Source organism: Catharus ustulatus, chromosome 21 (genome assembly GCF_009819885.2).
Source record: "Catharus ustulatus isolate bCatUst1 chromosome 21, bCatUst1.pri.v2, whole genome shotgun sequence".
Classification (NCBI taxonomy): Eukaryota; Metazoa; Chordata; class Aves; order Passeriformes; family Turdidae; genus Catharus; species Catharus ustulatus.
The window spans coordinates 10,594,339-10,621,524 of NC_046241.1; the positions used below are offsets into that span (position 1 = coordinate 10,594,339).

Here is a 27,186-nt window from a genome sequence, read left to right on the forward strand (position 1 = left end):
AACATTGGGATCAGCTGGGTCACTGAAATCACTCATCACCTCACTGGAACAATGAACTGCCAAAACTTGATTTTCCAATCAAAACAGAAATATATATTAATTTATTTATCAAATGGGTGATAACTGAATTGGCATGCAGACAAAATAAATCAATTTTGCTAGGGATTTAAGCCTTCAACTTGTTTGCTGTTCCAACAACCTGAAGGAATGATAAAGAACTAAAGGTTATTTCAATATAAAAGTCTTAGAAAGAGTGTACAAGATTTATCAGCCAAGAAGTACTTCACAAAACATGAGAGCTGAGATTAACTATTTAGGGAAAAAGTTGAAGATAGAGTTGAGAGTAGTTACTGTATGTGTGGTTTGTGTTAGGAGCTGAAGTTTTTCCATGAACAGAAAACCAGAAATGTGTCCTGGGCAGTGGTGGGGCAAGTTGTGTGGATTCTGAGCTGCTCAGAATGCCTTCACTGCAGTTGTATTTCACAAGCCATATTCTCCACTGTTTTGATAATTAATTAAGTGATCAGGACAGGAAGAAATTAGAGTGCTTTAAAATTTTACTATTTCATAAAATCACAGAAGTGGTTGTGAAAAAGCCACTAAATCTGGCAGAACACCTGCAGGATGTGAGCAGTGCCCAGGCTGGCAGGGCTGGTCTGAAGTGATCAGAATCCATGCCAGGGGAGGATTTGCTGGATTTCAGGTCAGGGAGCAGAGGGATGAGGAGCACAGAGCTCTCACAGCCCTGGGAACTGAGTGGGACTGAGCAGCCTGAGATCTTCCCACCAACCTCAAATATTACAAACCACAGCCCTGCTTGCAGCCTTAAGGATTTGAGAGCCACTGTGCCCCCCTGAGTAAATACATAATTAAGTAGGGTGTTTTTAAGACATGTTTAATTAGGCCCCCAGCCCCTCCTCGCCCCCCTGCCTCCCCCCAATTATGTTCCATTTCCCCCAGAGATACACGGCTCTGTTAATTATGTAAATAAGTCATGCACTATTCCCTGAAAGAATTATATTTCTGTGAAATACTGCTCATCTATTATCAATAAAAGGAAATACAAGACATATGCTACGTCACTAAAAATAATTTTTTAAAGCTCAATTTTTTGATTTTTTGTGTTTTTACTGACTGAAAATACACGAGAACTGAAGTAAAATAACTCACAGCTGGACTGTGTTTCTTCTGTATCTCAGATGGTCAGGCAAGCATTAAACTAGACAGAACATACAGAACTACAGAGAATAAACTTTACATGCAAACTATTGATACACTGACAGAGTAACAGAAACAATGGTGTTAAAATTAATAGAGTAAGATTATACCTTAACAAAATGGCCATTCAATTATTTTGGATTGTAAAAAGGCATTTTGATTTGCAGATCACAACTGAGATAATTTGTATCAGACCCTGCAAATCACAACTGAGTGGCACTGAGGTATTTCCTTACCCTCCCAAACTGACTCAAAGAGTGGAACTTGCTCCAGTGAACCAAACCCCTGCTAAAGGTACCTGACTTCAGTAGACAAATACAATTAATACAGTAAAGATTGGCTTGGATTATCAAAGACAGAAGCAAAAATGCTGAAGTTCCTCAAGTTTCTGAGACTTGAACGTGACTGAATTGTAATAGAATTCTCTTAATGAAGAACTATTTGATTTTTAGTTCCCCTACACATGACATGAGAGTTCATTTAAATGTTTGTCCAACTGAAATTTCGTGGCACAAGCACAACAAACCTGGAGTTTAGGAAAAAAAGCATGAAAGGGCTGCTGTCACTCATTAATGAGGCCAGGAATTGTGAAAACCTGAATTAGCACTAATTGCCACATGCTAAAAAATATAAAATCACAATAGAGGAGCTTTTGCACATGAACTTTATAGACTAAAGGTTACCATTTCACAAATACTCCAGATACTCCTAGAACTGTCAGTGGAATTACAGATCTGACTTTCCACTTCAAGAACACCTAACAGAATATGAAATTCTTCCATCACGATGGTAATGAAGCTCAAACTCCATCCTCCCACAGGAGATTCCACAAACAAATCCAGGAGAAAACAGATCTGTGGAGTATTTATACTTGTTTTGGAACAAAATGACAATGATCCATCACACCAATGTTTACATTTCAGTTTTGAGAGTTGATGACAGAGGAAAATATTTGACAATATGGAGTGCAGGGAAGACATTTATCCCCAAATCTGAGTGACACCAGATCCATCTCCTGACCCCCATGACCTGCCAGGTCTGCAGCCAACCTCCTCCTGTGTTACACAAATCAGCACTGGTGCAGAAATACATTGATTAGTGCTTCTTTTTGCTTCAGATTCTAACCTATTGGAACTTCAGTTTTCCACCCTCAACACCCACCATGGCTTCTCCCACTCTCAGCAGAGCACAGAGGACAAAGACATGAATCATGGAATATTCAGCAAGTGCTGTGATGTGGACAGACAAACAGTTCTGGATTTTTTTAAATGCCAAGTAATTAATTATTTATACAATGGGTCTGACCATCAACTCCAGAGAGACGTCCCAGGAGTGTCACACTAAAGGACTTTGGAATGGAGACAGGAGAAATGGTTTGGTGACCCTGGAACCACCACATTTGCCATTCCAGATCACCACTGCCAGCTCCTGGTGGCCTCAGCCAGGCACAGAGAAACCCCAGGCACTCACCTTGCCATCAAACTTGGAGTACTCGTTGAAGGGGTTGTTGAGCTGCAGGGGACACTGCTCCAGTCTCACAGAGAGGATGGACTGCTTCCCAGAACATGGGGACTTCACTCTGAAATTCTTCTTTTCAAACAGTGAGCTCAGCTCCTCTGCTGCAGATCACAAAAGAGATTAGAGGCATCACATGAGGGGATGTGCAGAGGCTGCTGCTCAGCACAGAGATAACATCATAACAGGGAGCACAAAATCAAATAAATAAACCAACAAATGCTTCAGCAGGGCAGGATCTACCACCACTCTTCCATAGCCCAAAGACATGACACCATTAAGAAGTTTGAAGGATGCTCCTGGTTAAGCTGAGAAAAAGCTGAGTTTTTCCTACACAAAGAATAAAACTGATCAGTGCAAGATCCACTCAAGTCAGGATAAAAATCAGGAGAGTGGCACATTCCTGGTCTTTCTCCTGAACGAGCAGGGAAAGGAAGGAAAAGAGCAGCTGCCAGATGAGGAGCACAGCTCCCAGCAGGCTGCAGCACGTGGCACGGTGCCACAGCAAGGACAGCACCACTGCAGTGACACCCAGCCCACAGCAGCATCTCTGCATCTCACTGCTCAGGGCAGACTGGATTAAATGGAAATGTCAAACCCGAAACCACCATGCCAGATCCACAGCCCGAACAATAAAAACAAAAAAGGTTTCTAAAAACAAAGGGGATCCGAGTTCAGGAGGTCTTTGTGAGGTCTGTGAAGGCTCATAAAAGCCTTTTTATGTGAAGAAAGTGCACAGCTGAATTTCCAACAACAACTCAACTTCCAATTTACAGACATACTTAAAAAATCTAAAAAATTTGACTTCTTATGTTCCAAGGCCAGTAAGAAATCAGGACAGAGCCTGGGGTGTTTCAGCACATCAGCACAAAGGGTCTCACCTGCAGGAGCTGTGACTTCAGCTGGACAAGGTTTCCCACATCTGCTCCAGGAACCAGGAGCCCCCAGCCCCCATCAATCAGTGCCCAGAGCCAACCCCAGCTCGCCCAGCCCCTGGATTCCCTCACAGCTCACACATTTACATCTTGCTTCTCCAGGGAAAGGCAACTGCTCCCAGGGCAGAATGACCCAGCACTTGATCTGCAGCGAGTGGGTTCATATCTTGGAGAGCAAAATTAAAACCTGCCAAGTGACAACTAGGCAAGAGCTCCATTTGTTTTTATCAGCAGATTGCCTTAAAATCCAGGCAGTTGGCAGAGGTGCTAAATGCTGGCACTGAGAGATCCCCAGGGCTTGTGAGAGGCTGCAATTAACCAAAAAAGCTTGATTTAATCCTTTTCAATGTGGCCACTTTAACTCCATTAGGTTGTTCTGGTTTCTCAACAAGCTCTTATACCTGTTTATTGTTTTTTAAAATAATCTAAAGCATCATGCTGGAGTATTACCTTTAACTGATAATTCTCAGGTGCTTGGAAAGGACTTTGGAATCCAACACAAAGGTTTTACTTGTACAAGTGAAAAAGCAAGTTTTTATCCACTGCTATTCTGTATGGGGTGAATGCAAGATCTGGAAGGATTTCCTTAGATTGTTAATTTGCACTTTATATACTCTGGAATGAAGGAATGTGAGATGTACAGAGGATATCCTTAAGGGCTCCTCCTTCTCCTTGCTGCAGTGCTGTTCATGCAAGGGAGAAACCTCAGCTCTCAGTGGCTCAGCAAAGAAGGGAAACCAGCTCTGCCAACAGACCCTGAGTGCCTGGAGTTTTTGTGTAACTTATTTATTTTTTTATTTAAATCTGCTCTGCAGCAGGCAGGGACTGATCCATGTGGCTGCAATGCCAGCACATTCCTCAGAGGGGACGAGTGTGGCTGCTGGGGACAGATGATGACAGGAGGGAAGGGATGTCCCCAGATGTGACTGCAGGGCAGGGAAGGGATGTCCCCAGCTGTGTGTGCAGGGAATGTCCCCAGCTGTGTGTGCAGGGAATGTCCCCAGATGTGTGTGCAGGGCAGGGATGTCCCCAGATGTGTGTGCAGGGGATGTCCCCAGATGTGTGTGTGCAGGGGATGTCCCCAGATGTGTGTGCAGGGGATGTCCCCAGATGTGTGTGCAGGGGATGTCCCCAGCTGTGTGCGCAGGGGATGTCCCCAGATGTGTGTGCAGGGAAGGGATGTCCCCAGATGTGTGTGCAGGAAATGTCCCCAGATGCGTGTGCAGGGAAGGGATGTCCCCAGATGTGTGTGTGCAGGGATGTCCCCAGATGTGTGTGCAGGGGATGTCCCCAGATGTGTGTGTGCAGGGGATGTCCCCAGATGTGTGTGTGCAGGGAAGGGATGTCCCCAGATGTGTGTGTGCAGGGGATGTCCCCAGATGTGTGTGCAGGGAAGGGATGTCCCCAGATGTGTGTGCAGGGACGGGATGTCCCCAGATGTGTGTGTGCAGGGATGTCCCCAGATGTGTGTGCAGGGAAGGGATGTCCCCAGATGTGTGTGCAGGGGATGTCCCCAGATGTGTGTGCAGGGAATGTCCCCAGATGTGTGTGCAGGGGATGTCCCCAGCTGTGTCCCCACAGAGCCCCCAGGAACCACAAAAGCTGTGCAGGAACCAGAGCCTGAGCCAGCTCACAGTGCACGAGACACAGGAGAGAGATTTGCATCATCATTGGCCAAATGCTATAAAATACTGAGCAAAGAGTTGGAGGTTATGGTAGATTAACCTTTAAAACCTACAACTCTGCTTACAGAAGGAGAAAGGCAAAAACATTTCAGAATGCATTAACAGGGGTATCCAACACAGCTGAACACTGAATTAAGGATTAGTGCGACCGTGCTGCTCGTGTGAGCAGCTTTGTTCACTCCTCTGAAAAAGATATTACAGAGCTGGAGAATGTTCTGCAAATGACAGCCATGGAGATATGAGGAATTAGGCAAAAAAGGGAGATTACAGAGGGTCCTCATTAAGATATACACAAATTTTGAAAGAAGTAGGCATGACAGACCATACAAAGGTTTGAATGTGTGTCAAATACAACAGAAATAGAAACTAGCTTGAGCTCAAAAATGGGAAAATTGAGACAGATGTGTAAATTTCATATATTACAATTGAAACTATGTAGAACATCCAGTCACAAATACTTAATTATATAATTAACAACAATAGAATTTAATATTTTTTGAGAAATCAGTGATAATAGTTTTACCAAGGGAAGGCCAGATAAGCTAAGCCAGCATTTATTATGCTTGCATTTATGTAGATCATACATATACCCTTCCTTTCTTAAGATTTGCACCTTATCTAACAAAGTACCTACAAAAACACTCTGCACAAGCAAACTCCACAAAATCCTCCATCCCAGCCAGTGTGCCAGATGCTGCTGGAAAAGGCTGGGCAGTCTCAGGGGGCTCTGATGCTGATTTGGGGTGCAGAGCCTGCAGTGCTGCCCTGTCCCCACCCCACGAGAGCTCTGTCCTGCCCTGGGTGACAAACACACCAACACCAGAGTGCAAAACCCAAAGCAGCCCCCCCAGAAGTCCAGGCCAAGCTGCCTGTCCAACACCTTTTGCTCTCCTTTGCTTTATTACCCCTGTGGAGAGCGTGGCTGGAACCCCCAGGACAGCACAAAGAATTGGCATTTCCTCTGTGCCTTGAAACCCCAGGGAAAAATTACAAACTGCAAATGCTGTAGCCATCAAAGGCAGGAATAAAAAACAGCAGGAAAACAAAAGATATTTTCTTTTACCTGAGTAAGAAGTATTTCTGTCTTTCCACTGAATGTTTTTGCATTTTATTTGATTTTGTCTCTCTTTCCGCAGACGTTCTAGTCTCTGAGCTTGAAAAGAAATATTACAACTATAAGTTTGTCAATGAAAGTTTACTATAAACAAAGACATAATTAACTACCTTTATATGAATAAAGATGTTTTATACTGCATATGTAGGGAAAAAAGTCATAAAATTTTAAAGGTGGCACCCCTGAAAAGCAAATACCAACAAAAACATGAAAATGTTCTTGATTTATAATTGAAATTAGAGGATATAAAACATTAATAGAGATCATAAAGATAGTATTAACATGGAAGAGAATAATAAAATGTGAAAACTTCTGTGATTAATATGACATTTCATTATATAAATCATTAATAACGGTCTTAAAGGAATTTTAATGCACAAATGAACTGAAGTGAATATTACATTACAGGAATAAAATTACTGTTATGAATTACTCTACCCGTTTCAAAAATTAAAGATAAATGAACTCAGACTAGACTATTAAAGTTTTAAATATAAAATCCTTTATCTAAAAATCATGAAAATTATAAAATGTCAAAGCGATATAAATTAGCACAGCTTTTTCTTCAGTAGGCTGAAACAGTTTATAGGTAGTAAAATAAATGATTTGTATCTTCACAACATTAGTCAAATCCTAAAATGAATATAATATTCCTTTACATATATTTTGACTCCATCTTCAAAATATGGTTGGGAAAAAAAGCCCCAAACAGTTCTGATAGCAAAGAACTTGCAGCCCAGGGTACCAAACAACTTAAATTACCTTTTGTGTAAACAGTAAGAGCTTCCCTGGGGAGAAAACCTGATGGGAGCCACCCAAGTGACCCCAAGAAACAGTGAATGGTGAAGTGCCCACTCAGAATGAGCAGATTAGAGTGGGAAATAGAACCAACAGTGCTGATCCCCAAAGGAAACAATTTGCTGGATTTATTAGCAATTTTGATGTATTGAGATAATTCATTAACTAAAACGGGTTTGTAGAAGAGATTCTAAAATGCTAAATTACTCTGACAATTTTTGGATACAATTGGAGTTCTCTGAGCCTTTTCAGCAACTAAAAAACATCATTCCTTATATCCCTTCTGTTATGATTCTTTTACATTTAGCTCTTTGAACTGCACTGGGGACAAGGAAGTAAGTTTTTTTTCCCCATAAAAACTGTCAATCAGGGAACTGATAAAAAATACTCCTTTGAGGTTTCACAGCTGTAACAAGCAGTTTAAGGAACAAGCAAAATAAGGATCTTGATAAGTACCTCCCATTTACACAATGCTAGAATCTGAACACCTCTAAGTAACTTCTTCTTGATGAAATAAAAAAAATATCCCTCCTCATAAGTTTAAATATTGGCAAAACACTGGTGTAGCACAGATATTTTATTCTGAAGGAAAAGCTCCACATTTGTACTAGCACTGCCCACACTGTAACTCAAATTACCTTCCAAAACCCTTTATTCCAAACGAGCTATGATACAAGATCTGTTAGATGAGCAGGTAAACAAAGGATAAAGGAAAACCTGTAGACCAGAAATGAGAACAATGCATGTTTTTATGCTGTTTGGTATTTCCATCCCCTGTCAGGACAGGTGTCCCTGGCTCCATCCTGCTGCACCTACAGCTGATCACAAGGAACCTTTCACTGTGGGTCTGAGCTGCAGTCAGATGGAATGGGCAGCACCTCTCAGACTGGGAATTGTTCAAGGCTCCCTGTGACAGGCAGCCAGGGAAAGTTTCAGTGTGAAGAATGTCTCTGACCTAAGGCAGTGGAGGTTTCACTGATGGTCAGCACGGAGCTGAGCCCTGGCTCCTGGCCTGGGGAGCTGCTGCTCACCAACACTGACCTCTCCTCCTGCCACCCAGAGCTGGGGCAGAAAATCTGCTCCCAACCCTGACCTCAGAACGTGCCCCCAGCTGGCACCTGAAATGGCTTCAAACGAGAATTCAAACGGAGATTGTTCCATCAGCCTGCTCCCTGGTGAAACCAGCCTTCAGAATAATGTCCTGCAGTAATTCTATAAATCTTCAAGCTTTGCCTCTCCCTCCTGCTGAGCTGCAGCGTGGCCTGAGCTCCCCCAGCCCTGGGTTCCCAGCACATCTTCCTGCCAGGCTGGGCTCTAAGCTCAGCTTATTTCCAAGCCTCACTCTCTGCTGCAGGAGATCAGTGCCCTGGTTTTTCTGGAACCTTTCACAGCTTCCTGCTTGTGAAAGGCATTTCAGCATCTCCACCACCACACACATTTTCCTGGTGAAGCAGAGCACAGAGGTGCTTTCTGGGCTCTAGGTGGTGTTATAATACCTGCAGAAATCATTTTAAAAAATATACAGAAACAGAAAAAAAGAGATCAGTACTGACCACTGCACACCAACCCTCTGTCTATATTTTACTCACTGAACTCCTGCTCAAAACATTCCTCAGGTGCAGCAGGAGTCTGGATATCCCTTGGATGGAACAGCACATGGGAGAGCTTTCAGTCAGTCACGACAAAATGAGTGTACTTTGCAAAGGTGTTCATCCTTAAACTTTCTAATTTGGTACCTTAAACCCTACCTCAAGGTTTTTCTCAGAAATAAAACTTCAGGAGACAAAATACAGACAAATCATTCCCTTTGTTGGCTCACATCAGACTTAATTCCTCTCTTTTATTACAAATACATTTGATGCCTCACTAGGCAGATTTTTTCTCAGAAAATAACTATCCTGTTCAAAAGTTAACACCCCTCCAGACAGTAACAATAGAGATATCAAAGACTGCTCATGTACTTTGGATTCAGATTTGATGTCTTCACAATTTGAATTTTTATATATATATAAAACTGACTACCTCGATGTTCCTCTGCACAGGAACAGGTAAAACAGCAATTAAGGCTCAGTTGACAGCACACTAAAGTACCTGAATCATTAGGTATCTTCTACAAAAGGGCCTCTGTGGATGATACAATTCCTCCAAAGCCATCTTCCCCTGGCCCCTGGAACTTGCTATAATAGATAAGGTATCCTAGATACCAAGGTTGAGCCAAATTCCTTAAGAATTTGGTCACTCTCTAATACTTTGGAAGATAATTGGTTAGAAATTAGTTTGTGTAATTGGTCAGTTCACCTTTAGAACTTCTCACTTAGATTGGATGCTGTTCTTTGTATAAACTTTTATTGGCTGTAGTGTGAATCCCCCCTGAACTTATAAATATGACTGTCTGTCCTTTGTTCTGGGAGAATCCTGCTTGACCACCCTTGGCATGAAATAAAGATTCTTGTGGAACACAAGCAAGGCTCCGGTCTTTGCTGGCTGATGTGAGCTCCTGAGAGATGGCTGATCCACATCAGCACTCTCAGGTCCTGGTAGAACAACCACTAGGGACCAAAAATAAAGTTTACAGGTCTCCACACTACAAGAGAGGTTTGGCAGCCCCCACAGCAGCTCTGGTTTGTGCAGAGCCAGCGGGTGTGAAATCACCACGCACCTGTGTTGGATCGCCTCCTGATCCCAAAGTCCCAGCTTGAGGTAATGTCGACAGATTGGGAATAGACATAGCCCTGAGTGTCCCCGTTGCTGCCCTGCGGCTCTGGCCCGCTGTCCCCGAAGGCGGAGCAGGGGTTGAACTTCTCCAGGTCCACGTCGTGGTCGATCAGCACCATCTCGCACATGCCCGTGTCATCGCTGGTGACGTGCGACTGCCGGATGTGCGCCAGGATGATGGTGGGGTTGTCCAGGAAAGCCATGCTGTCACAGGGCACCTCCTCACTCTACTATCTCCTCTCCATCTTGCTGCATGGGCACACGTACCTGCAAATAACGTACACACTGTTTTAGGAACAAAAATCCTGCCAACAAACCAGCTCAAACCCCGTTCTGAAGGTCACTCTTTGGGGTGCACAAACCCTGACTGACCCAGGGCAAACTCCTGAATTCTGCTCCACTTCTGCTGAGATCCACTGAGGAACAGGGGTTGGAGGACAGCTCGAAACCCAAGTCCCAGGACAACAGAACAGAGACACCTGCAGACAGGTCCCAGGGCTCTACACACAGGGCTGCAGAAAGGCAAAATACCCACAGGGCTGCACAGGGGGATGGCAGAACACAGAACAGAAACATCTGCCTGCTCCAGCTAATCCAGTCACAAAACCAACAGGGGTTTGGATTTCTTTTCACCCATCATAACTGTGTTGCTGTTTTGCTGCTGCATCCACACAGTGACTTTTTGATCACTTACTACAGACCCTCTTCAGGTTTTGTATTTCCAGGAAAAATTTAAATATGAAGAGATTAGTGTCTCAGGGCAGAGTACTGAACATCTGCTGCTGCATGGTGCTTCACACAGGGCAACTGCTGTGGCACAGAAAGCTCTGTGACCAAATACCACACGCCTGAGCTCTAAAGCACTTTAAGAACAGTAATTGCCACTTACCTAAGATATTTCATTCAGAGCACTCAAGTGGCCTTTTGAAACAAAGTAGAGGGCAAAAAGGAAAAGGGAAAAAAAACCCAAACCACAAAACCCAGACCATGCTCACGTTGTTGTCTGATTTTTCTGTAGCTGTGGGTTTGTAGTTGTGTCAATCTAAGTCAAACCTGGTCTAGCTTAGAAAGGGGCAGCTCCATGCCCTGCCTGGCCCTGCTCCAGGAGTTCTACCCCCTCCCAAAGCTGGCACTGGAGCTGTGGGGTGAGCTGTATCAATAAAATGACTTGCTGAAAATAATCTAAAAAGGAAAAAAAAATAAAATTATTCTTGTTCATGCAGTGAGCAGCAGGAGCTGCGGGGACACCTCCACCTGAGGGGCACACAGGGCAAGACTAGACCTAAATTCCAGGAGTTTGAAATCCCCACTTCTCTTCTAATCAGAGAAAAACACTTTAACTTTATAGAGCTCTGTGTGTGTGTGTTTGGGATTTTGAACTCAGAACAAAAGCAAGCCCCTGTCCATGCTGCTTGCAAAAATGCTTTTCAAATCACATGAAGCTGCATCCCATGAAAATCTGCTAAAGGCAGCTGGCCTTCTCCTGAGACATTTTAACAGAGGGGAGAGAAAGAAATGGAGCAGCCAGGTTTGTTCCAGGACCAGCAGATGCATTTTGCTGTGTCCCCTTTTTTTCCAAAGGGAAAGGGGCCCACGGAGCAGCTTCTGCATTTAGACAGTTGGAAGCAAAAGTAAACCTTCATTTGGACACTCATCCAACAATGACAAAAGCAAAATTTTGGAGGTTTATTGTAGATTGCAAAGGCTCCATCCCTACCAGCGTCCTCCCTCCCAGCAAACATGGGCATCCACTGATGACAACCCCAAAACACAGGGACTTACAGCCTTCAGAATTTTAAACTTTATTTCTCCCTCGTCTGCAAATATTGCAAGGTTTTTTCAGAGACTGTGCCCTTTCTGCTTTAAAAAATATAGACAAATTCAGAATTATTACATTAAGCAACAGACCTAGCAGCAAAAACAAATTCAATAAATGAATGGTAGAGAAACAAACCTGACACGCTGCTGGTTATTAACACACTGCTGTTAGCACACCTTGGAATAAGTTATGCTGTTGGTGAAATTCGCTCCAGCAGGGTCCTTACAGACCCTCAAAGCCCAGCTGGACACAGCCTGGAGCTCTGCTGGCCCTGCCTGGGGGTGGGGGCTGGATGGACCTGCAGAGGCTCCTGCCAGCCTGGGCAGCACCACAACTCCACACTGCTTTTTTCTGCCTCCTCCCATCAAAGTGGGGCTGCTCCTGGGGGAGTTCTCACTGTCCTCCACAGCAGAAGCCACAAGGTAAATGTCCCACCCAAAGGCAGCATCCATGAGTCCAGGGCTCTCACCTGCACCTGCACACTGTGCATCAAAAAACACAGGCACAACCAAGCACAGCTCATGGACAGCACAAAAAACACGTGTTGAGAATGTTCTTCAAATTGAATTATTTCTACTCACTGATTAGGAAAGGCCACATGCACCTGCAATTGGCAAAAACTTGTTTAAATAAAAAACAGCCTCAGGCATCGGAAAGGTCTGCAAACTCCCAATCAAAAATTACTGCTGCCCCATCAATGTGTCATATAAATGTTGGCATGTTAATTGTGTATTTATAAGATTGTTAATGGTTAGTTAATTTACCTCCCACACTATTATTGTACTTGAAATGATTTAATGTCTGCTGAGGGAGTTAACAACATGTAACAGCAGATGCGAGAGTTTTACCTTTATACTCTGCACCCCGACTTCCTGCCATTAACATTCGTGTGCTAAATCAGCCAAGCTTCTTCCCAACTCACGTGCAACTGCTTTTCCCATAGACCTGAACGCTGAGAAAGTGCTGGAAACTCTACAAGTTTAACACAAACATATTTTTATTTCCTCCTCTTCAGAATTTTTGTAAAGATACATTAAAGCTAATTTATCAACATATTAATGCTAACTGGAAACTCTCTGAACAGTTAATATCCTTAAAATTTTAAAAAATATAGTTTAGAGCCCCAAATACAGTTCAGGTTTTGATGCCATATTTAGTAGCTGTAGCCTACAGAATTCCAACCAGTTCCTCCTGCTGATAAAGGCACAGACCCACTCTGAAGAACAGTGACTTGCAGTGAGAGAGAACTCAGAGAAGCAAAGTTCAGTTTTGCAAACCTTTACACAAACACCTTGAAGGTTCCAGCAGAATCGCAGATCCAAAATCAATTTCTAGATCTGCTGAGATCTGCCAGCACACCCACACACCATCACCACATCCTCACGGAGGAGCCGAATTTAATGGAACTCAGGGACCTTGTAAGCACCAGCATCTTATACATTCTTTAATCATAAACAAGAAATAAATGTTCTTCTAATACTTGTGCTATACGAATAATAATTGAATAAACCACTTTGCAGGCAGCTGTCAAACATGCTCTGTGCAAACACTACAACTGAAGAGACAATGTGAATCTCCAGAATTTCAGAGTTTGGTATTTCTGTACAACAGGATACACAGGCTGGGGTTTGGATGATGTTCTGATTGGCAAATACCGGTGATTGATCACACATCTGGACAGAGATCTGCACTTCCTTCCTGATCTTTATTACTCACCTATTTAACTTTCTGCACACTGTGTGATCAACACAGGGAGTGGATGCTGCCTGTGCCCCTCCTGGCTCTGTGCAGTGCCCCAGGTGCCTGGGGAGCACAGCCCCACAGCCTGGTGCTCACAGAGCATCCCAAGGATGTCAAACTCACCATCGAGAGGCTCAACGCCTCGCCAGCATTGACAGGAACTCCGTGCCACAATCAGACAGCTGCATCTCAGTCTACTATTTTTATCAGCAGTATTGCTCTTCCAGTACCCCACAGCTATATTTATGGCATCGCTAGACTCTCCCAGCGAGAGGAGCAGGGCTTTATGCAGATCAGGCTCATTCATAACCCGGCACACAATGAGGAATGCAGAGCGCGCTAACAAACGACTCCGCTCCCAGGAGGTGACACAAAGGTCTTGGAAAAGGATCTGCAGCTACGCAGGCTCTACCTTAAACACACAGCTAACACAGCTGAATTTCGGGAGGCAACTTCATCATCACAACATGTTAACTGTTCCTGTGACCCTCCTGCTTGCTTGATGTACTGCAATTATTTAAATAAAGATTGTCTCGCTTTCCTGTTCCCCACCGACGCCCCACACAGAGCATCATATCTGCATGTTCACCTGCACGAGGTGACAACGAGATACCAAAGCAAGGGCAAGATTAGGGGAAAGGACACGCTGAACCTCACTGCTGCCATCCCTCCCATCCATCCCATCCCTCCCATCCATCCCAGCCCGTGCCAGAGCAGCAGGCACAGCTGGAACCTGCTCCTGCTGGACCCACTGGCTGGTGGGACGGAGCCATGAGCCGAGTGCCAGCCCAGCTCACCGCTGTGTGCAGAGGAAACGTTTGACCTTGAGCGTGAAAAATGCTGAGAGCAGCTTTCCTCACTCTGGGGAGCACACAGCTATTTTGGAACGGATTTTCTGGGTTTGTTTAAACACACACAGTGGAGTTTGACAGAATGCCTCGCTCCCACTGCCCAGCACACGGTGCCTGTCACTGCCCCAGAGCTGCCCTGCCATCCCCTGCACCCCTGCCCTGCTCCCTCTGCACATCCTGACACATCTTCCAGCAGGATTGGAGTTTACTGGGTGAGGTGACACCAGAGCCAACAGGCGCTCCCACACCCTGTCCTGTCCCCAGAGGCCACAGGCTCCAGGTCAGAACCTGCCACTCCCCCAGGTGCCCTGTGCTGCCACCAGCACCCGAACTGACAAACCACTGCCACCTTCCCGTGGCATCTCACAGGAAGCATTTTCCTCACATGATGGGTTGATATTTTTGCCTTCCATGCTTTGAAATACACAGACCTCTAAATAAGCCACAAGAAACAATAAAATCAGAGAAAGCTGTCAGCAACTAATAACATTCTGTGCAGGAAAGAGGTACAACGTTGAAGTCCCACCAATTTTAATGGAATGATTTTAAGAGTCCTCCAGTTCAAATGGCTAAAAGCAGTTTCAAATTTTCCATAAAACTCTCAAGCAGGTTCCTGCAATGTGTCTTCCTCTCTAAATTATAAAAGTAAGAAGTGAGAAGCAGGGGGGAAAAACCCCTTCCGTCCTCATGTTCTGCAAAGCTGTAACTTGTTTTTGTTTATTGTTTGTTTGTTTTGATATGTTTAAATTGACTCTCCTCCTTAAGGAAGTAATAAACAATCAAAGCCCTATTCAAAGCAAACTAAAATATTCCAAAGACACAACTTGTGGAAGGTACAATTTGGATCCAAGACAATTACTAACAAACTCAAAAGAGAGCAAGCTGGAAAAATTATATACCATTGCAGGTCATGTTATCATTCAAGGGCTTCTATAGTCCCTGTGCTCAAACACCTCTTTGACATTAGCTCTTTAAAGTGATCTTTAAAAACTAATGAAAAAGATAGGCAGATTAGAATTAAAAATTGATTTTTCCCCCAACATCATATAAGCAGGAACAGGACGGCACGAACATACTTCAAAATTTATGATTCAGGTTATATGAAATAATTTCCCAGTCAACTTCTGTCTGCAATTGCACAAGAAATGGTTCTGGTTATCTGCATTTGCAGCAGCACAAATAATCAACCCCCTCAAACACAGACAGATCCTGGGCAGGCAGGATAAAGGAAAGTGAACTGAAATATATGAACATTCAAGTTTATGTTTCAGCAAAAGCTCAAGTGCATTTAAGAGTGAATACTTATCTGCAGAAGCTGTCACTCACACTCTGGTCCTATCATTAAAAAGGAAATAATCATTTACAGTCATATAAAGAGGCTCTCTCACAAGAGAGACTGGAATTGGGAAGTTATGATGAGCAAACACTACACTACACACAACTTCCAACAAATTATTTGTTCATTTCCAGACCTGTAAATCAATCTGGCATTAGCTCTGTATTTCTGAACTGCTTGGAATTTGGCTATACTTTTGTTGTCATACTAATCAGGATGCAAATTACACCAATTCCAATATTTTAATTACTGAGCTTTAGGTGGGGGGGAAATATTGGGGTATGTATGGGAAGTGTTCACTCTTCTCCTTCCTGATCTTGTCAAATCTTTGTTTAATTGCAGACAAGTTGATTCTCTGCTAACCTGAGAAATCTTGCATCAAGATTTTAAGCAAATAAATAAGTATAAAAAAATGCAGAGATTATAAATTAAGGCAGACAAATCTGTATCTAGACTCTTGCCTGCAAAGAGCATTCTATCAATATAGCGAAATGCTAATCTCCTAATTAACAACCTAATTAGGTAATTATGGCTTTGCAGAGGGATGCCTAAATGAAATATGACAACATGGTCACCTCTTTATATGGCACCTGTGGGCCTTTTCAGCTGTCACTGCCGAGAGTGCAATATCAATTTGAACAGATGACAAAGTGTTGTCATTTTTCATTCAGATATTGTGCTGAACGCTGCGATCGAGGCCGCTCCGAGCGCCGCGCCTTGCCTGGGCTCTGCCTCATCTAAATATGTGCAAACACTTGGCTTAATTTTTAATGTCTCTGATTAAGCTTGGTTTTTCATGCTGTCTGCAGGCATTCCCTGACACGCAGCACAGCTGCAGTGTCACACTGGGATGACCCACAACCCCGGAACCCCTGTGACCCAATTTCACAGCGGGAGAATCACTACCCAGAAAAAATATCTGAGCATCTCAGTTCAGTTTTGAGGCTTAACTGCTGCTGGCTTTAAAATAACGAAACAAAACCAGAGGGACTTGTAAATAACACATTGTGACATTCATTTTACTTTTATTCCTGCTGAACACTCTTCTCCAGGGGAACAGCAGTCCCTGTCCAGGAGAAGGTGAAGCTGATGGGACTTTTGCACAGAAAATTGGGAAGGAACACTTTCAAAAAAAGGTGCTTTTCCGTGGAACATTTCTCATCACTCATACGCCTAAAATGTTTTAAAGACAATTCACTGAGCTTGAACACTCCTCAAGGCCATCAACCTGTTGGAGCGGGTCTGGAAGAGGCCACAGAAATGATCAGAGGGACGGAGCACCTCTGCTATGAGGAAGGGCTCAGAGAATTGGGATTGCTCAGCCTGGAGAAGAGAAAGCCCAGGAGTGACCCAGCTGCAGCCTTCCAGCATCTGCAGGGAGTCTACAGGAAAGATGGAGAGACACTGCATACCAGAGTCTGGAGAGACAGGACACAGGGAATGGATCCCACTGCCAGAGGCAGGGCTGGGTGGGATTTGGGCAGGAATTGTTCCCTGGCAGGGTGGGCAGGGCTGGCACAGGGTGCCCAGAGCAGCTGTGGCTGCCCCTGGATCCCTGGCAGTGCCCAAGGCCAGGTTGGACACTGGGATTGGAGCAATGGGACAGTGGGAGGTGTCCCTGCCATAGCAGGGGTGGCACTGGAGGTGCTTTGAGCTCTGTCCCACTCAAACCACTCTGGGATTCTGTGATGAATAAAATATCTTCTTGTAGAGCGGAGAATGAAAGTACAGGCTAGGATTGCTCAAATATTAGACTACAGCTCCTATTTTCACAGTTCTCAGTGTGATATTCAAGAGCCTAGAAAAATGAATAAATTTTATAAACACCTATACAAGCTTCAATCTTATAAAAACAGAACAAACAGAAAGCTTCACCATTTTGTCTTTTTGCCTGTTTGCTATGGAGAGGGATGCTGCTGTGTTAGGGTTTTACATACACAAAGGTCCCCATGAGAAGCACTCATGATGATCAGACCTCCTTAAAAATGCCTGAGACCTTCAGCCCCTTTGGGACTTTATGTCAAATGGAACTGGACAGATTCACATTTCTTCAGTAAAAGATGAATCCCCCGTTCCTCCGGCTTTTAATTTTGGGTCTGTCTCTTTCAAGAGCACACAAAACATCTTCACAGAGCTTTGTTTTGCTTTCAGAATAATGCACTTAGATACAACACTTCTCAGGCAATAAGCAAACAAGGTAGGGGCTGCCCTTGTGCTGTGTGCAATACCAAACGGAGCTGACAGTGAACGAGAAGGCACCACAGTCTGACAGAGCTCCTCACTCACACACATGCACACAGAGTTGAGGTTTAAGTAGCCTGGAGTCTGTGTCACAGGCACTAACAGAAGAGCCCTGCAGAGCTGCTGCTGCAGCACCTGAGCAGGGTCCCAGGCGTGGGGCAGGGTCACCAACACTGTGACAGCCCCAACACCCCTGTGAGAGCCCCTGGGGGCCACCAGGGCTCTGCTCCCACAGCTCCACCTGCCCCTTCCACCAGCAACAGCAAGAAATGAAGAGAGCCTGAGCTCCATCCCCATCTCTCAGCCAGTGCCATTTGCCCCTGGACAGCAGAAGGAATTTCTTCACGGAAAGGGCTGTCGGGGGTGGAAGGGGCTGCCCAGGGAGGTGCTGGAATCACCAGCCCTGAGGTGTTCAAGGAATGACTGGACATGGCACTCAGTGCTCTGCTCTGGATGACAAGGTGGTAGTGGTGACTCAGAGGCTGGACTCGATGATCTCAGAGGCTTTTTCCAACCTCAGTGATTGCGTGATCTCCAAAAAGAGCGGCCATACAGGAGATGGGGTGCTCCTGCATGGGAACGTGACCATGCTGTGCACTTGCCGTGCCATTTGTTGCCATAACTAACCTTTCCATACAGGTGTGTGCTTTTCATGCTTACAGCTTCGAATGGCTGGGAAAATTTCACATAACACACATCCCTGTGCCAGGCTGCTTCACCTGCCGAGGCCTTCACTGATCCAAAGGAAATGCACAACAAGAACTTAGCTGGTACTTGTTATTTTAATATGTGTTGTTATTTTATATTTGGTACTTGTTGCAACTGAGTGAAAATTTACCAAGCAGATGAGCAAAGGGTCTTACAACAAAGACGTGAAACATGATTGCAACTGAGTGAAAATTTACCCAACAGATGAGCAAAGGGTCTTACGAGAAAGACCTGAAACATGATTGCAACTGAGTGAAAATTTACCAAGCAGACGAGCAAAGGGTCTTACCAGAAAGACCTGAAACATGATTGCAACTGAGTGAAAATTTACCAAGCAGATGAGCAAAGGGTCTTACAACAGACCTGAAACATGATTGCAACTGAGTGAAAATTTACCAAACAGATGAGCAAAGGCTCTTACGAGGAAGACCTGAAACATGACTGATAGAGAAATGCACTAAATTGGTTCTCCTTGCTTCAGTTATTTCTGTACAAGTCTATACGTACATGCTGATCTCAATTTATTTTTAATCTAACCCAAAAAAGTGTCCGTGAATGGAGCTGTTCTGAATTTGGAAAAGTAACTGAGAGAGTCTAATTCCCAGTCTTGTATCTACCTAGTAAACCCCCCATGTCTAAAATCGTGTAGAACAGGCTCAGGACATCCAAGCGTGGCTCTGGCATCTCTGTTTAGTGAATCACCCAACTTCCACTAGCCCAGAAATCAGCTCGTGGCTGAGTCTCGGGACACCGTTCCCGTTCCCCGCCGCTCCTGCGCTGCTCACGGTGCTGACGGCGCTGGGGCAGAACCCAGAGTCCCGTCCAGGAGGGCATTTGGGTGTGACGGTGCTCAGAGCGCCCACCGGGAGCAGCTGGCAGTCAGGAGCAGCCAGGGGACGGGGCAGGGGGATGTGACAGGGACACGGGCACCAGGATGGAGTGACCGGCACACAGCCCGTGCCACCCGCGGGGCACCCGGGGATTCCTGCCGGACCGTGCCCGTCCCTGGCGGTCCGGCCGCGCTCCGCTGTCCCCCGGCACCCATCGCTGGCGGACGGAGCCGGCCCCGCTCCGTTTGCCCCGCGCTGCTCCCGCCCCGCCGCCGGGACGCGCGCCCGGACCCCGCGGCAGCGGCCCCGCCTGCGCCCGGGGGAGCCCCGGTGCCGCCGAGCCGCGTCCCGGGCAGGCTGACAGCCGCCGGCGGCACCCGGAGCCCCGGGGGCTCTGACAGCCAGGGCAGCCCCGGCAGCCGCAGCCCCGACCGCCCCCCGCCCCGCACTTACCGGCGCCGCCGCCGCGGGGCCGCGCAGCCGCTTCCGGGTCCGGGTCCGGCGCGACGGGCGCGGGGCCGCGCGCGACCCGGAAGCGCCGCGGCCGCGGAAATGACGGCGCGGAACGGGCGGAGCGGGCGGAGCGGCGGTCCCGGGGCTCTCTGTAGCCCGGGCCGACCCGGCCTGGTGGCACCGGCGGCGGGGCACGGCTCCAGTGCGCACCGGCACCCAGCCCCGGCGCCCCGCGATGGCACCGGGGACACCCGCGGGGTGCGGCGCTCGCCGGTGCCGCACGGCGACACACAGGGAGGCTTTTCTCATGGGATCGCACCGGGTTTATTCCTAATTTCTTGCTAAAACCACCGTGACGGTCGTGTTTATTTGGTGGCTTTGAAGGAAAGCAGGCAGGTAGCGCTGGGTGTACAAATGCGAAGGGATGAACATTAAACCCAGCGATTACAGCGCTGCCCGTGCCCCAAGCCGTGAGCAGCGCCCGGGGCGAGCAGGGGAGCCACCCCCGGCCCGCTCCTCTCGCCTCCTGCAGCTGCAGATGTTCCCAGATGTTCCCAGGTGTTCCCAGGGCTCATGTCCCTGCCCTGCTGGCCGTGTGTCCCTGACACCTTTCCAGGCTTGCTGCTGCAGCCTCCACAATTTCCAGCCAGTGAGGAGTCTGGTTGATCCCTGAGGAAGGGCTAACCTGGCAGTCTGAGCAGTTGCACACATCAAACATCTGCCTTTGAGAAGGACAGCATGGCACAAATGCACCCAGGGCCCGTGAGGAGCAGTACCACTCACTGGCAAGAATGCAGTGACAGTCAGAGCCGGAGCTGCTCCAGCACAGGGAATGTCACACGGAGTCCCTGGCAGAGCCCAGAGCTCTGCACTAACCAGACTTGGCCTCCTAAAACAGTGCAAAAAGTCACCCAAAGCAGCAGCTTTCACTGATGTGGTGAGGCCGAGCAGGTCCCTGCAGGGCTCAGGGAGCAGTGTCCCGTTTGGCAGGGTCAGGGGCTGGGAGAACTGCCCGTTCCATCCGTGACACTTCACTCTCAGGGGGCAAATGCATCTCTGAAATATTCACAATAACACCGATCTTAAAATGCGTGTGGGGTAGCATTCTTAGTAAAACTGGATGACCCTGAAAAGTCATTGGCTCAAGGCAGACATTGGTCAAGTAAAGATGTAAAGGGATTGAAACGTGAATTAATTTACAATGAGACCATCTGTACCAGGCACGTGTGGCCAGTTGGCTAAAGGGTTCCAGTGACGGCCAGGGCCCAAGTGAAGGTGTGGGGCTGGGGGCAGCCGGGAGCTCTGCCTGACCCGTGCCAAGCCTGAGGCATTCGCCACACCACCAGCAAGGTTAGATGAGGACCAGCAAGGTTAGATGAGGATGAGGGTTGAGTTTGGGCATGGCTCCGCTGAGTGTCCATCACAGACAGAGCGCATACAGCAAATTAAGGATCCTCTGAACTGCCGCTGTGCCTCTCCATTGCACCGACAGGCGGTTTCCCTGAGAGGTCTCTACGGAGGCTGTGTGTTAACATCACCCAAAGCGTGAGCAAAATGGAATGAGCTGAAGGAAGCTGGAGTGAACGGGGGCAGTGTCCCACGTGAGGACAGTCTGAGGGTGGCCACGATCTTCAGGTCACCTCTTAGGAGAAGGAAGTGTTGGTGTGCCTGTGTTTTTTTCTCTTCCCATCTCTGCGGTTCTGTGCAGATTTACAAAGAGATAATTTGCAATTAGCCCCGGTAACGCACGGCCTGAGCCGCGGGCTGTGCCAAAGGCTCCTGTTCTGTCCCGCACAAGGCACGGGCTGCATCACACACCGGCCCGGGACCCTCCATCGTGCGCCGGGGCTGCATCACACGGCCGAAGCTGCCGGCCTGCCGGGAGTTCGGGAGGCACCGGGGTTCCCTCACACCGCCGCAGCTGCCGGCCCCAAGGGGGACCCGGCGTGCCCCGGGAGTTCGGGAGGCACCGGGGTTCCCTCACACCGCCGCAGCTGCCGGCCCCAGGGGGGACCCGGCCTGCCCCGAGAGTTCGGGAGGCACCGGGGCTCCCTCACACCGCCGCAGCTCCGGCCTCGGGGGGACCCGGCCTGCCCCGGGAGTTCGGGAGGCACCGGGGTTCCCTCACACCGCCGCAGCTGCCGGCCCCAAGGGGGACCCGGCCTGCCCCGGGAGTTCGGGAGGCACCGGGGCTCCCTCACACCGCCGCAGCTCCGGCGTCGGGGGGACCCGGCCTGCCCCGGGAGTTCGGAAGGCACCGGGTCTCCCTCACACCGCCGCACCTCCGGCCCCGGGGGGACCCGGCCTCCCCCTGGCCCCCGGGAGTTCGGGAGGCACCGGGTCTCCCTCTCGCCGCCGCAGCTCCGGTCCCAAGGGGGACCCGGCCTGCCCCGGGAGTTCGGGAGGCACCGGGGTTCCCTCACACCGCCGCAGCTGCCGGTCCCGGGGGGACCCGGCCTGCCCCGGGAGTTCGGGGCCCGGCCCGGCGGGACCGCGCGGCCCCGGCCCGCCGTCACCACGGCAACGCGGGCGGGGCCCGGGCCGCTCGCCCCGCCCACGCGACCGTTCGAACGGCCCAATCACAAGTTCCTCAGCCGGGGGCGGTGCCCGGGGCAGGGCGGGCGGGCACGGTGCCTCGCTGCGCGCGTTGATTGGTCATTGCCGCACCCAGCGCCCGTCCCGCCCGCACACCGATTGGCCGCCGCGCCCGTCGCTCCAGCACGAGGCCGCCGCCTCCCGCCCGCCCCGGGAGCGCGGGCGCCGCTGGGCCCGGCGGGAAGGCCGCGCGCGCGGCCCGGGGCGGGCGGGGCCCCGCGCGGGGCGGGGCGGGGCGGGGCGGCGGGGCCGGGCGGCGGGGCGGGGCCGGGCCGGGCGGGGCGGGGCCGGCGGGCGGGGCGGGGCCGGCGCTCCGCTCCCTCTCGCGCGCCGCTCGGCTCCTTCACAGGGTGACACGTCTGCGGTGAGTGAGTGGCGTTGGCAGCCTGTCAATCCCTCACCGGAGCGGCCATCAAACAACATAAAACACGCGCGGGCACCGGGCGCGGGGCTCATAAATTCCGGCGGGCCGATATTTTTGCACATTGCTTTGCAGAGAGTGTGTAATTAATTTTTTTACAGTTCTTTCCCCGTTATTTCCGCTCTTTTCTTTGCACAAGTTCAAACTTTTGATTGCTGCTGTCTCACCCCCGTGCACAGACTTGGGATCGTTTGTTATTTGGGGGGGAGGGCGATTAATTTTTTTTTTTCCCTCTGTGATTGTGTTTTCTTGGCTTTTTTATGTTGCAATTTGGGGGTGGGGGTGTTCGCTGGTTTGTTGTGGTTTTTTGCTGTTTGCACCCTCCCAACTTCTGAAGGATTTGAAAGCGAGTTTTTTTGATTTTGTATTTTATTTTTTTTTTTAATTTTGCCTTTTTGCAAAGAAGATTTTTGGACAAGTGGGGAAAGACATAAAAAGCAACAATAAAAATTTAAAAGGAAAAAAAAAAAAGCTTTGGAGGAAGATTGTACCAGGAGAACCTCACAGAAATCTGCTCAGCTCATTTATCCGAGGCACCAATATGATGATGATGAAAGAAGATTGTAACTAAAGAAGAGAGTGATTTACTGCCCTGGGAAGGAGAAGAGAGTGGAATAAACAGCTGAGATCCGGTCAAAACACAAATACTACATTTTTTTTTGTTATTGTTTTGTTTGGCTTTTTTTTTTTTTTCCCTTTTTTCGTGGTGTGTGTGCAGAGCGCGGCCAGGAGCGCGGCACTGGGACTGAGCGGGGCAGGCGCTGCCGTGACCGCCCGGAGCGCGGCCCGGCCCGGAGCCATGGACGATCAGTCCAGGATGCTGCAGACTCTGGCCGGCGTGAACCTGGCCGGGCACTCGGTGCAGGGGGGCATGGCCCTGCCGCCTCCCCACGGACACGAAGGGGCTGACGGCGACGGCAGGAAGCAGGACATCGGCGACATCCTCCATCAGATCATGACCATCACTGACCAAAGCCTGGATGAGGCACAAGCAAAGTTGGTTTCGTCTAATTAAACCTTGTCTTTTAAAAAAATTATTATTAATATTATTATTTTTTTAAATTATTTTTGGTGTGTGTGTGTGGTTTTTGTTTCTCTCCTTCCTGCTCCTCTGCAGAGACCCGGAGTCTCACAATTAAGAGCAACTTCTTGGGGCCGTAAGAGAAATTAACCAGCATCCGAGGCAGAGCCAAGTTGCTATTTAATTTCTTTCCTTAAAAAGAAAAAAAAAATAGATGTAATAAATGTAGAAGTGTGCGATGGTTCTGCCGTCACTGCGGTGCGCGGGAGGCTGTGGCTATCGTGCCCGCTCCCGCTGGACACTGCCCGCTGGATACCGGCCTTGGCGCCGCCGTCCATCCGTCTGTCTGTCCGGCCATCCCTCAAAGTACAACTTTGCCTCTTTCTTTCTTTTCTTGTCTCAAAGCGGCAGCAGATGAATTATAAATCTGACCAGATATTGCTGCAAGGAGAGGGTGTGTGTGTGTGAATAAAACCCAAACCAAACCCTGGCTGTGTTAAATCACAATAAATACAAAAACAATGTTAACTCTGTACACCTCCCCCCGCCCCCCCCCCAATCTCCTTAATAAATCAGTTCTAATATCGCAGGACGGGGACAAGGGGGGTGGTTTTTCCCCCTCGTTCGGGCGGTGTTTGCACAAAGATAATTTCCATGAAAGTGAAGCGGGATGAGGGAGGTTCCGGCCGGCCCTCGCTGCCCGCGGCCCCGGGACCTCCGGCCGGGGGGCGAGCGGCCCGAGCGCGGGGCTGGGGACGGCGCCATGTTGCTGGAGCCCGGCGCTAACCGCTTGTCCTGTGCTCTCTTGCAGGAAACACGCCTTGAACTGCCACAGGATGAAACCCGCCCTGTTCAGCGTCCTCTGCGAGATCAAGGAGAAAACAGGTACGGGCCGCCCGCGCCGCCGCCGCCGCCGCAGCCATCTTAGCGCTCCCGCCTCGCGCCGCGCCGGGCCCGGCGCCCCTCACGCCGCCGGGGGCGGGGGCCGGGCCGGGCCGGGGGAGCCCCGCGGGGCCGGGGGCACCCGGCGGTCCGTGAGGCGGCGGGAGCGCCGGGAAATGGCTCGGGGGGTCCCCCCTCGCGGCCCCCGCGGCCCCGGAGCGCCCGCGCTGCCGCGTTACCGTCAGGCGGTGTGTGAAAGACATCCCGGGGCCGTGTGACCGCGCGTTTGAACCCCGGGAGCGGACCGGGAGCTTTGTGAGGGGCGGGGGCGCCCGGCCGAGCCCCAGGCGGCCCCGCCGTGCGCGCCCCGACCCCGCTGCTGTGCCCGGCGCTGCTCCGGCGCCTCCCGGGCAGCTGGGTTTTTAAACGCCACAATTCTCAAAAATCATCGCAAAAGTACAGGTTTTTTTTTTTTTGTCATCTATAATAACAGGACAGGAATAAACTCTGTGTTTTTCTAGTAGGCATTTTAGGAGGTTTTTTGCAATTTTTTCACATCACTGAATTTATAGAATTTTTTTGTTTGTTTAAAGAAGAAAATTTGCAAAGTGTTCTGCTTTGTATTATGAGAACAAGGACATTTAATGAGAATAAAATTTAATGAGAATAAGAACATCTAACAATAACAAAAACATTTATTGTGACTGGATTTAAAAATGAATAGCCATTTATTCACATATAGCTAAAACCATTGCCTGGCTTTTTAGCTCTATGTGATACTCAACAGTTCTGCTTAATTCCACACTGAAAAAATAAAACTGGACGAAAACAACCCAACGTGAAATCATTGCAAATGTGAGCTGTGGAGCCCGGAGTGAGCGGTTCTCTGTGAATTATGGTGCTTTATGTCCAAGGGTTTCTTTGCTACCGGGGATCCACTTCAGTTCCTGCTGACAGCTAAGCACTAGGGTATTGGCTGTGTTGTGAATATTAAGATTGATTCTGCTTTATGTTGCATTATATTACCCGGGATAAGGGGAATGATCCCTCTCCCTTCCCACCTACCTACGTTCCACCTCGCTCGGCTCGTAACCCCTTTCCTTTGGCTTGTGTTTGTCCTGCCTTTCCCTAAACTTCTCTGCCCGTCCTGCTCCGGAGCCGGGAATCAACCTGCCCTCGGTGTTGAGACATTTGCGGGAGGCACATTTCAATTAAGGAGGCAGGCGTAGGTCCCGCGGTCACTTTATTTGCAGAGGGTTTAGCCTCAGTGTTTTGAAAGGCAAGTGTAGTCAGCCACATGTCAGAGGTGAGCTGCGAAGAAAAGCCGAGTCCTTTCAGCAGTGGGATTACTGGCACAGGGTGTTTGTGAGGCCGCCGCCGTCTCGCACCGAGGGGAACCTGACGGGAGGCTGTGCTCTGAAACATTTCGGGGTGTTTCAGTGAACCCTTGTAAGTTGGCATCCTGCATTTGCGTTGCAAGAAGTCGAGCAAGTTTTCAAGTTACCTCTCTTTTGTGAGGTCGCTGAGAAGCAACAAAGAGTGAAGGCGTCTGCCTGGCCAAAGGCGAGCTCCTGCCAGCCCGCAGCACGGGAGGGACGCGATTAATGCTCTCAGTGATTGATGGAGATGGATGCACACCTCCACCAAAAACTCTTCCCGGAAGGGGACCTTCACTCAGGGTCTCCCAGTTGAGCTGAAATGTCTGTGCAAGCTGTACTTAGGGTGCTAAAGCAAAGAAAACGTGGAAATAAATTGTAGCCTGTTTTCTGGAAGCTGTTCTCGGAGGGAACGGCTCAAACAATTCTAAACTGGAAGCACGAGGAAGGGTCTGAGGTGCAGTTAAAGCAGAGGTGTCCCCTCTCCTCCTAGGGCTCTGCATTGTCTTGTGTTCCAAAAATTGTCAGGTGCTTAAATCTGCCTCCGATGGGGTCATGTGCTGGCGTTTAATTCTTCGTGATCAGAACCAAAGTTTACCTGGGTGTGGGAAATGCCATGATGGCTTTATCACTGTCTTCCTCCAAGAGGTGAGGAGGGAGGCTGGAGCCTAGCAGTCATGTCTATTCAGAAACAAGCCATGCCGTATTTAAGTAATTTTTATATTGAATTAAGCAGTTATTTACATTTTAGTAGCTTTCAGTACAGAGAGTGAGGGCTTTGGGAGAGAGCACGAGGAGGAATCCTCAGTTTACGTGGAGCCACTCTGTCACTTCCCGGCAAGGGTTAATGGATGCATCTCATTTCTGAAAGCCTCACACAGGGTCAGGAGCTGAAGATTTTTTTTTCTCCCTGTGAGGTATTTACCATGTACA

The 27,186-nt window shown here is 48.6% G+C and overlaps 2 protein-coding genes across 7 annotated transcripts in view; one reads left to right on the forward strand and one right to left on the reverse strand.

Moving 5' to 3' along the window:
* MAPKAP1 (MAPK associated protein 1) overlaps positions 1 to 20,009 on the reverse strand; it is a 79,464-nt gene extending 59,455 nt beyond the window's left edge. For both annotated transcript variants that reach the window (XM_033077755.1, XM_033077754.1), the window contains exons 1-4: positions 19,959 to 20,009; positions 9,925 to 10,247; positions 6,417 to 6,506; positions 2,689 to 2,837 (exon numbers count right to left, since the gene is read on the reverse strand). In XM_033077755.1, coding sequence (XP_032933646.1) covers positions 2,689 to 2,837; positions 6,417 to 6,506; positions 9,925 to 10,183 — 498 coding nt within the window. In that variant the 5' untranslated portion in view covers positions 10,184 to 10,247; positions 19,959 to 20,009. The remainder of the gene's footprint in view (positions 1 to 2,688; positions 2,838 to 6,416; positions 6,507 to 9,924; positions 10,248 to 19,958) is intronic.
* Positions 20,010 to 22,832: 2,823 nt separating this feature from the next.
* PBX3 (PBX homeobox 3) overlaps positions 22,833 to 27,186 on the forward strand; it is a 105,144-nt gene continuing 100,790 nt past the window's right edge. For 2 of the 5 annotated variants that reach the window (XM_033077127.1, XM_033077132.1), the window contains exons 1-2: positions 22,849 to 23,970; positions 24,807 to 24,880. In XM_033077127.1, the coding sequence (XP_032933018.1) occupies positions 23,774 to 23,970; positions 24,807 to 24,880 (271 nt within the window). In that variant the 5' untranslated portion in view covers positions 22,849 to 23,773. Of the gene's footprint in view, positions 23,971 to 24,806; positions 24,881 to 27,186 lie in introns of all 5 variants that reach the window. The other 3 variants (XM_033077129.1, XM_033077128.1, XM_033077130.1) reach the window with 3 other exon arrangements.